The 10,849-nt window shown below is 43.5% G+C and overlaps 1 protein-coding gene across 2 annotated transcripts; it reads right to left on the bottom strand.

The window, feature by feature from the left end:
- Positions 1 to 409: 409 nt before the first annotated feature.
- On the bottom strand, positions 410 to 9,818 carry slc30a2 (solute carrier family 30 member 2). 2 transcript variants are annotated; one of them, XM_053445625.1, is made up of 8 exons: positions 9,460 to 9,818; positions 3,747 to 3,958; positions 2,971 to 3,117; positions 2,518 to 2,671; positions 2,126 to 2,354; positions 1,727 to 1,832; positions 905 to 1,039; positions 410 to 791 (listed from the first exon to the last, which is right to left on the bottom strand). In XM_053445625.1, the coding sequence occupies exons 1-8, from the start codon at positions 9,540 to 9,542 to the stop codon at positions 646 to 648; spliced, it is 1,212 nt and encodes a 403-aa protein (XP_053301600.1). In that variant the 5' UTR covers positions 9,543 to 9,818; the 3' UTR covers positions 410 to 645. The 2 variants fall into 2 exon arrangements, with proteins under 2 accessions (XP_053301600.1, XP_053301601.1); XM_053445626.1 differs by having other exon boundaries at positions 9,466 to 9,818.
- Positions 9,819 to 10,849: the final 1,031 nt, after the last annotated feature.

The raw sequence follows: 10,849 nt of genomic DNA, 5'->3' as shown, positions 1-10,849 counted from the left end.
TTTACATGAAATACTAAAAATCAGGCAGTGTTTTTTTAAATATCACCCACTTGGACAGACTGCACCACAGAAATGAGTATTCTCCTGAAATTGTTGCATTGAAATACACATCGCTGGATCCTTTAAATTTACTTTTCATGATGCATCTTAAAGCTTTTGGACGTGTGATCCCATTCTTAATTCCAGGCTGTGAACGGGTGCTCGTGATGGACCCCTGCTGGTCACGTTGGGTATGTTCGTATGTATTGAACACTTTCCATTGTTTTTTTGTTAAGACTGGAAACAATATTTTGTCTCCACCTTGATTTTGTCTCGGTAGATTTCTTTAAAAGAGCACCTTGTTTCCCCGGGGGTCAGACGGTTATGGGGTCCGCCCCCGGTCCCCCCCCACCCCCACCCCACCCCCTTATTCAATGAGGACTTGATGATGTATTCCCTCCTAACATGGATGATCTCGCTGTCTGAGTTCTCGTGACTTGATGGCGAACACAACAATCTACCAAAAGCTCTTTCTATACATTATGTTACCAGGAGGCTGTTTTCTTGAGTCCAGCTCTGACTGAGGCGGCTCAGAGAGAATGAGGATGTGCCTGAGCCGTTCCATGTCCTTTTAGGGTCCAGTCCAGTTGGGGTCCAGTGTCAGCCTCAGTCACTGGGGTCCTGGCAGTGGGAGCAGTGGCTCATGTCCTCGGAGTAGAGCTCCACCTGGATGGTGATGCTGCGGAAGCCGAACTTGGTCTGGAGCAGTTCGGTGGCCTCGTGAAGAACAGACTGGGGATCAGCTCCCTCCTCTGACGTGCAACAGGAAACAGGGAGACAACACAGTGAGTCCTTTGTACTGGTTTATCGATTATCATTTTTGAATTCACTGAAGCGGGGGTGCTGCATCTCTGCGTTACGTTACCTACTGCCAGGTGAACGGAGACCAGGGCCTGGCCCAGGGTCAGAGCCCAGAGGTGCAGACAGTGCATGGACTTCACAGCTTCCACCGACAGCAGCACCTCCTTCACCGAGTTGAACTCTATCCCTTTAGGAGACCCTGGAAAACAGGAGGCACAACTTTACACTTCTACCCTACAGCACGTTTACATTATTTCAACGATAACCTGCAATGTTTTATTTCACGTATATGAATGAAAATGAATTTAAAATGAACGCTGCAGCCATCGAGCTGCTCATTAACATCGTAGGGTTCATTCTGTCGTTACTAAGAGTTTGAAGAGACGCCTCAGGGGACACTTCTTCTTCTTAGTAAAATCAGTCATGTGCAAACAGATTTTTAGAACGTCCCCAAAAGTCTTGAGGACATCGCCAGGATGAGACCATCTGGGTTCTTCTTCTCTGTTCTGCATACACTTAAAGGTTGAGCCGGCCGATGGAGGTGTGTACGTGTGCAGCAGAATCTTTAAACTCTGTTCAGCCTGTGTCGTGTTTCTGAAGCTGCAGTGAAGGTGAGTCTCTCCAGCTACACACATGGTGAGTGGTGAGTTACCATCGGCCAAGGAGTCGTTAGCGTTCAGAGTGAACTCAGGGGAAAAGCATTGAGTGACTTTGACCTTGTTGGATCAGGTCGAAGCTCGACAGCTGCAGACGGAGGACAGAACTGGGAATTACCACTTCCTCTCATGTGGCATATTTAAAATAGATAGTTTGAAAAGGTCGCTGACGCCTTTATAAACCTGCAGACAGTTTCATGAGAGCGATAACGATTCAGAACATCCGGTACCTTCCAGGAGGATCCTGAAGACGTCCCTGAGGATGGTGACCGTGGTGCACAGGACGAAGACAGAGAACAGGAACGTGCAGATGGGGTCGGCCACCTTGTACTCGGGCTGAAAGAGGGAGAAGGAGATGGCAGACATCAGATGGTGTTTCCCCCCCCCCCCCCCCCCTCATGAGGTCACAACTGGCTCGGGGCAGAGAGGGAAGGGAGCATCTTGCATTAAGACAGGAATATTGAACCCTGTCATCCATAATAAACACAACTCTGGATAAATTCAAGCTTTCTACACATTAAAATATCATGTTTGTTAAATAAGGACTCGATCATATCTGGTGTTTTTCTGTCAAAGGACCAAACTGACATGTCGGTCTCACCCTAACAGGAATGTGATCTATATCTGACCCGAAAGTAGATGATGGTCGCTGCCACCATGACCCCGACGCTCTGCAGCAGGTCCCCGACCACGTGGATGAAGGCGGCCCGGACGCTGGTGTTGCTGTGGCCCCCGAGGAGGGCGTGGCTGTGGCCGTGGCCGTGGGGGGGGACGGGACTCTGACCGTCCTCGTCGATGTGGTGGTAGCCGCTGCCGTGAGCGTGGAAGGTGGTGGAGTGGTGGAGGATGTAGGCCATCCTGCAGAGAGACAGAGGGAGGACGGGTGGATTCATTTAGAATCAGTCCGATATGAGCATCAAGGACCAGATTTATATTAACGAGCTTTTTAAAACAACACCACCACAGGTTCTAATGTTGTCTATTAAAGCCATTAGTGCTCATTAGGTTCCGAAGCACTCACACAATATTGACGATGACAGCACACCCGGAGGTGATCAACATGACATGGCCGTTAATTTCGTAGTCGTTGCGTACGATCCTCTCGACGGCTAAATAGACCAGAGCCCCCGTCACGATCCAGATGGACACGACTGAGATGAACGCCCCGAGGATCTCTGAGGAGGGGAGAGAGGCAGGGAGCGGCTTCACTTCATCAAACACAGCTGATCCACAGTTAAATAAGCAAACACTTAGAATACAGTGGAGTCAGGGAAGTTAGCCAGAGTCAAGAGTCGATGGGATTACAGCTTCGGACACCAGGCAAAACTTCCCTCTCACACAATCTGACTGTTTTTGTCATTGTAATATATATACATAACACAAATTGGCCATTATTCTTAAAATGTCATCATCAAACCTTAGTATATTTGTGTATATAATGTCATATGTCATCAAAACGACCCGTTCTTCTGACCTGATCTGTGCCAACCGAAGCTCATGGTCTTGGTGGGCGGCCTGGAGGAGATCCACAGTGAGAACAGGCTCACCATCATGCTGCCGAAGTCCGTCAGGAGGTGGGCGGCGTCCGTCATGATGGCCAGGCTGTGGGCCAGGTAGCCTCCTGCAGGGAACCACAACACAACAGAGGGTTTGTGTTCATTTGTCTGTTGTGTCGAAGGGAAAAAGGTTGTGTGGCAGCGATAGTGATGAAAGAATAAACTGATTATTAGATAAAACAAATCTAAAGTGAATAATGGGTTGTTATCGAGCAAGAAGGTGAAACATCTATCAAATCATATTCAAATGTGGGGATTTTCTACTGTTTTGTGTTATAAATCATTGTTAAATATGTATCATTTGGTATTTAACTGTTTTAAATAACATTTTCACGTATGATCAGAGGAAATTAATCTGGTTTGCATCTCATGATTTTTATTATGTTGGATGTTATGTGAGTTTTAAGCACATTTTAATCTTATTTATTAGCTCCCATTACTTTATAACAAGTAAAAAACAGTATGAACATTAAATGAAGATATGTTTGATTATAGAAAAAGCTCTGATTCACTTCATGTGTGTGTTTTTTTTACCCGTTTCTATTCTAAAAAACACAATTGAGGTTTTCTATCTATTTATTACAAACCTCTGACCTTCTGTTGTCTTTAATAACTGAGGTTTATTTATCTATTTATTACAAACCTCTGAGCTTCTGTTCTCTTTAATAACTGAGGTTTGCATCTGAGCGTTTACCTATGACCTCTCCGATCATGAAGACGAGGCAGACGGCCGAGGCGATGTAGAGTTTCTTCTTGGCCAGCATCTGGTCCGCACTGTCCTCACACGCCGAGGCCTTGGTGCCGTGGCAGTGAGCGCCGACCGGTCGCTTCAGCTCGATGGCGCCGGCCATGCCGCCGTTCTTAAAAGGGAAGTCGGGAAACTGCTCTTTGGAGTCTGGGAAGGAGCTGCAGGGATTCAAAGGAACGTGAGACACACACAGTTTCATATTGTGCAGGTATTGTTGTTTTTGTTGGACTGTTGGGTGCAGTGGTGAGTTTAGGGACATTATGGTGTCTTCTGTCCAACATGTCAACAGACTATGAGCTTCAACCTCCAGGTGTGAGTTCACCCTGAAACTGCCACAGATCCACAATATAACTGTTGTTCTTAGAATTGATTTTGTGAAGAGATGTTGCAGCGAAGCACATTCTGGTTTGTAAGCGCAACAAAGTGGAAATCTGACAAAGTGGATTAGGATCAATGTTCACTTAGGAACGGTGAGACGGGCAATCGGGGGGGGGGGACTGGCTGGAATCGATGACTGCTGACACCGAAGAGAAGTGAGTGTGTTGTGTTGTATTTGTATATTTAAATTGAGGTTTTAAACCCAAATGACTCATTTCATAAAGCAGAGATGTAGTTTAACACATTTAATAATAAGATTTCATTTCAGAAACTAAATTAAAATGCAGCTGAATCCAGAGTTGGGTCCTGATGATCATCTCTGTGTTTTGTGGCGTCTAATAAAAGCGTCTTCTGTGTCAAACTGTGACTGAGGACAAAGGATGATGTTAATGTTTCTACCTGGACACACTGACTGAAGGTCAAACTACACATGTGGATATTCACCTGTAACACAACACACGTGTACATACAACTGGATTTCAATCATGTGAACTGAACAAAATGCTGACTGCCCATTTCCATTACACACACACAGAAACACACACTAACACACACACGAGCAGTTGGTTTTTCTCGCCGTGTGGGGGAGGAGCTTTGATGATGTGGCTAAATGAGGTGGAAAAAAACTAATTTGGGCTCACTTGAGATAACACAAACACACACACAGACACACACTGCTATCCTTGTAGGGACCATGCATTGCCTTCTATCACTTGTGTGCAGCAAAACCAAAACCTTATTACTACCTAACCACCATTCACATCTAACCTCAACCAGCATCATGTCTACTGGTCCTTACTGGGTTTGTGTTTATGCTGAAAACATAAACACACAACTGCAGGGACGACCACACCAAACTGAACCAGTGGAGTGTGAAACTGATTCTGTTCAATCAGTGGGACACAAGAGCAAATACACATATAACCTCAACACACACACACACACGGCACATTCTGTGGACACACACTCGAGTGCTCGGAAGCTTCAGTATGTTTGGTTACGCAGATAAAACAGAACAATACAAACGAGGAAGAGTTTCTCATGTTAAGATTATAAATGTTTCACAGTCAAACCAGTAGATATATTTGTATAACTTGGTAAAAAAGTCTCTTCACCAACTAGAGCCTTGAAAGATTATATTTTTATCACAACATCTGCATCCTGATCTCATAAATCATCGCCTTTGTGCAAACAATATGGACAAAAACCCGTTTTCAAGTTATATCTTGTTTGCTCAAGTTAGTAAAATATATTCTTTGGGGATCTCAGTACTTTAAAGGGATTTTGTCCTGGTTTGAGCAGAAATGGATTAAAGAGATTGTGTCCCCTGTTCTGACAAATTGCTGCAATATCTCAAAAAGAATAAGTATCTGACTGTTTATCATTTGTGTGCTTGCAGAGATATCTCCACGTCTCCTTGTACAAATTTGTGGTTACGATTTTTGGCTGTTGAGACTTTTTAATGATGGGACAGATTTTGAGTGTGAAAGGTGGAGGGAGAGCAGCAAGAAAGAGATGGAGGAGAACCCTGCAGTGGGATGACTGGGAGGAACAGCCGGCCTGACATGTTCCAGAGTGGTTGATCTGGGACTTCTCAGCTCGTCGAACACCCTCAGCCTAAGATCCAGAATCTACCAGTGGACACCAGTGGTGAGGGAGGCCATCAAACTAGAGAAGGTGATATAGAAGCTGCAGACGGGCGCCCTAGTGCCACGTGGGCTGAGGCTCTCCCTTCTCTTTGCTTCACCAGCTTGTGACCTCCAGGTTTCACTCTTAGCCGAGTGTGAAGCTGCTCACATGAGAACCAACACCTCTGAGACCGAGGCTCTGGTTCTTTGCCAGAAAAAGCCGGATTGCTCCAGTGTGGCAGCGAGGTCACCGTCCCGGGTGAAGGAGGTTCAGCATCTCGGGGTGATTTTCACGAGTGAGGGTAAAATAGAGCGTGAAATCAACAGGCGAGCCGGTGCAGCATCAGCAGTAATGTGGGCGTTGTAGCGGACCGTCGTGGTGAAGAGAGAGCTGAGCCAGAAGCTGTCGTTTACCAGTTGATCTACGTTCTCTGTACCGACTGAAGAACCAGATCGGGAATGAGTTTGAACATTTTCCACCTTTCTGCAGCAATCGTCCTCCAGCACCGACATGAAACACGTAGCATTAGGTGTTCGCTTAGCAAAGTGAGAACAATCTGCGTCTCATAAAACATCATCAATACTGAATTTCATTTTGAAACCGTGTTCATCTGTTTGTCAATATCCCACAGGGCAGGTCCGAGCTCCTTCTCTGACTCTCAGCCTCAGCAGTGCAGACCTGAGGGAATATTCACCGATCTGTGAAATGATACGAAGAGAAAGAGCTGTCCCCCGAAATAAAATAACCACCGAGCCTTTAATTACAGCTGCGATCACGGCGCCATAAACTATTATTTGTAGCTGACATGAGGACGCCTGCACTGAGAAGGCCACGCTGCAGCAGAGAGGAAAAACGTGTTTGTCCAGTGACGATGATCCTGATGGTCTTATCGGGATTATTGTTATTTATTACTTCCCAATATGTTTTTATAGCTGATATACAGACCGAAGGATTGTTTTACTACATGTGGGCAGACATCTTGGATCCACGTACACGTATCAAGTAAAGACCCCCTGTTTTTTTGGGGGGGGACCGGAAGCAGAAACTTCCATTGATCAGTGTGTGAAGGAAACAACCCTCATGAAACCAAGATGTCGTGGTAGAAGGTCCTTGGGAGAAGATCCCAGTGAGATCGTTTGATTCCAAAGTGTGAAACTGTTCAGTCAACACTTGGAGCAGATGAAGAACATTAAGAGACAGCGTCGTCTTCCAAACTCCCGTCAACCCTCTGACTTCACTCACTGCCAGAAACATCCCAGCTGCCATCGAGCCAGTCCTGGAAACAGGCTTTGTTAAACACACCAGGGAAACATCACAGAGACGCAGTGATGAACAAGTCAGTATCAAAGGGAATTTATTGGTATGAATCAAAAAGTAGGATGTCTCTCATAGAGCTTGTTCCTCCGCCGAGGCCCGACTGTCTAAATGTCACACACTCATAGAAATCAGTCCTCTAAATATGAAATCTATAATATATGAAATCAAATTGGTCTAAATGTGGATCCACATGTCAGGGGGAGGATCTGGGTCTTTGTCTCTTCAGTGTTTCTGGTTGCTTGGTCACGTTCGTGGTCACGGACTTCGACTTTTTTTAACTGTCCTGTCTGCATCCTGTTTTTTTCACAGAAAGGAAAAACCTTCATTTTTACATATTCATGAATTTCATGGGATCTGCCCACGTTAATGTTTTTTCCCAAGATAATGCATAAGCCCACATCAGTCCTCAAAATGTTATTTAAAAGGTTATTTAACGTGATCCTGTTAGGCTGCAAGAGGTGGGCCAAGTAGAAACAAAACATACTGGAGTAACATTATTCTTACACTGGTCTGAATTGAGCCAGCTGGGGAAAAACACTGTAAATACACACACACACACACACACACACACACACACATCAAATCTCTAACCAAAATATCTAGCTTTAACCATGACCAACTCATGTCAAACCATAAACTTGACCTTTCACCAGGAGCTCAGAAAAGACCTTTTACCTTATGGGGACCATGTTTCGGTCCCCATGAGGTACACTGGGCCTGACGAGGGGACTGATAAGACTATAATACTGGAGCGGTCCTGAGGAGGCTACATAAGCCAGTATACACACACACGCGCGCGCGCTGCAAATGGTGCATGAAATCTCAAATGTTGTGCCATATGCACACCTCTCTCGCACGTGCACACGCACGCGCGTGGAAATAAACAGCAGCACTTAATACACGCCCCCCGCCCCCCCCCCCCCCCCCCCCCACACACACACACTCTGAACCATCGTCATGATAATAATGATAAATCTTATTCCTGTTTCCTCCCAGGTCTGAAATCTGCAGCTTCATATTCATCATAAATACATGTAAACGTCACTTCTTCAACACGTCGCCTTAGAAAGTGACAGAGTTGATCAGAGGAGTCGGTGGTTAAAACGTGTCGGTTGTTAAAACGTGTCGGTTGTTAAAACGTGTCGGTGGTTAAAACGTGTCGGTTGTTAAAACGTGTCGATTGTTAAAACGTGTCGGTGGTTAAAACGTGTCGTGATCAGAACAGACGAACCACGAGGCCTAAAAAAAAACTGCTCCAAAGGATCAAGAATGAGAAGAAAATCCTCGTGACCAACTTCTGCAGATTATTGATCATAATAGATGTTTATTTATTATTTAATCAACTGAACTACTCTTGAAAATTATTTTAGTCTGAACGAAAGGATATTTATTTTGTCTTCACGTTTTTACACTGCAGCACATAATTCAAGATTTACTATTTATTGTTAAAAATCTTTCTAGATTTGCGTTTTATAACTTTGCTATCATTGTTGTTTTATTTCTATTATCAATAACCTCATTCTTTATAATAATAATATCGATTGAACGGCAGCAACTTATTCATAATGTGTGATGCACTAATGTATTTTATTAGTCGTTGGGTTGTTTAGTTGTTTATCTTATCATAGGCCACGATCATTTATTGCCATTATTCTTATTAATATTAATAATGTTGTTATTATTGTTATTATTTATTCAAAATCAAATAGTTTTATCTAAGCTGTCCTGTATTACAGGTATAACCACCTACAGGCAGCATATTAACTCTTAACTCCTCAGTCTCTTTCGTCCCACGCAGCCTGAACGTGCACGGAGCCTTCGCCTCTAATGACAGATGATGAGTTCTTAGCGCTGCTCAGTGAACTGGCTCCGGGGCCATTTGTCACAGGCTGTCCAGAAACAAGCCAAGCATGGAAATGAATTTGTTCATTCACATAAAACAGCCGGCGCAGCCCGCTTAACATGCACCACAGTAACAACTGCTGCCACTACACAACCTGTGCAACACACACAAAGACACACACGCACACACACATGCAGGGATTCCTCCTGCGGGTCTGCGCAATATTCACTTTTGCGCTTCTTTAGCGTCCCCTCACAAAATCCACCTGGACTCAATCCACACCCTCTTATTGGTCACTTTCTTCAACTACACACAATCAGAAGTTTATCGCCTTATTTTAACATATATATTCTATATTTATAAGCATTTTCCAATCGCATAAATGTTCAATTTGGTATTGAAGATGCTCGTGTAAATTATTGCTCTGAATTCGTCACATGCGTTTTTATTCCCATGCAGCTGCAGTCACGTGAAACAGGACGTTTCTCTCACCTTTGCATTTTCAACGAATACATCTTCGCGTTCTTCTCGTGCATCAGGTGAGATTTCTCCGAATTTGCAGCGTTATTATCCATTTATTCCTCCGGTCTGCTCCCTGCGTCCGGTCCGGGAAACGAGAGTGATTCTCTGCTCTGTTTGCTGCAGGAGTTCAGAGACTCGACAGGTCCAGGGCTTTCTCCTCCTGGTCTTCTTCACTGGACGATGGGGAAAGTGGGTGCACACCTCATCCGTGCATGTGAGCCCAGACCCTTCACCACAGACCAATGACTCCCTTCATTGCGGCTCCTGGGAGGCAGGAGGAGGAGACCCCGAGGAGGGAGGCTGGAGTTTGGTTGGAGTTGGAGCCTCGAACACGGAGCTGCGGCAAAATAAAAAAGCCAGTCAGTGGAGATGTAGAGTCTGAGTGATCAGCTGGTTCAGGACGAACATCAGGCTGAACGAAAATCAATCAGATTTAAAGTAGTTCTGCACAACGAGGATTAGAATAATGTGTCGACAAGCATCAAATAATAGTGGAACACGTCCGGCTGCACAAGCTCACAATAAATATCACATGTTTAAAATCACTATAACTCTCAGGTTTAGGTTTCACAGCCTAAAGATTCATTTCCATCAGATGTATTTATTTAATCCACATGAAAATAACCTCAGATTAAAGCTAATTCAGTGCGAATGTGTATGAAACAATTATACTGATTTAAAAAAGGAAAAGATTGATGATATTGCATTTGCACAGAATTAAATGAACATTTACAAGATAACATCAGTTATAACAGTCGCTCTGTGGTAAGATAAACATACAGTGTCATGTGGAGGATCAATCACTTAAACCATATATCTTTAAAGTATAAATGTATTTTTGCTGCATGTGTAAAAAATGTAAAGCAAGATTTATTGCAAAAATACATCCAAGCAAATAATATAATAAATATATTAAATCTAAGTCACGTTGATCGATGAATAAACCGTCAATTGTTAGTTTAGTTAGAATGGATTAAAATTAAGTTCTATGTAAACACTTTAGTCTTTATATAACATTCTAATCACACATTTATCATATGGTTCTAGTTGGTTAGATATAAATAAACGTAGCATTTAATTTACATATTGTTCATTAAACTAATAAATCTCTATTATATGTTAAAAAAAACATAAATTCTATATAATACGTGTTTTGTGAGAGTCAATGCTGCGTTCAGGTACATTGGGACAACGGTAAATAGATTCTCAGGTGATGAGTTTTCTTGGTTCAATATCCAGTTTTGTTTTGTGAAGTTAAATTACTTTACTGTACGATTATATCAATTTTGAAAGATGTTTTCTGACTAAAACTTAGCTAATTGACGCAAACCATATTTTTAGAGGAATTTATTTGCTGGAA

This window comes from Pleuronectes platessa, chromosome 17, assembly GCF_947347685.1.
Source record: "Pleuronectes platessa chromosome 17, fPlePla1.1, whole genome shotgun sequence".
Taxonomy (NCBI): Eukaryota; Metazoa; Chordata; class Actinopteri; order Pleuronectiformes; family Pleuronectidae; genus Pleuronectes; species Pleuronectes platessa.
The sequence above is the reverse complement of the archived record's forward strand: the minus strand, read 5'-3'. Positions and strand labels throughout refer to the sequence as shown.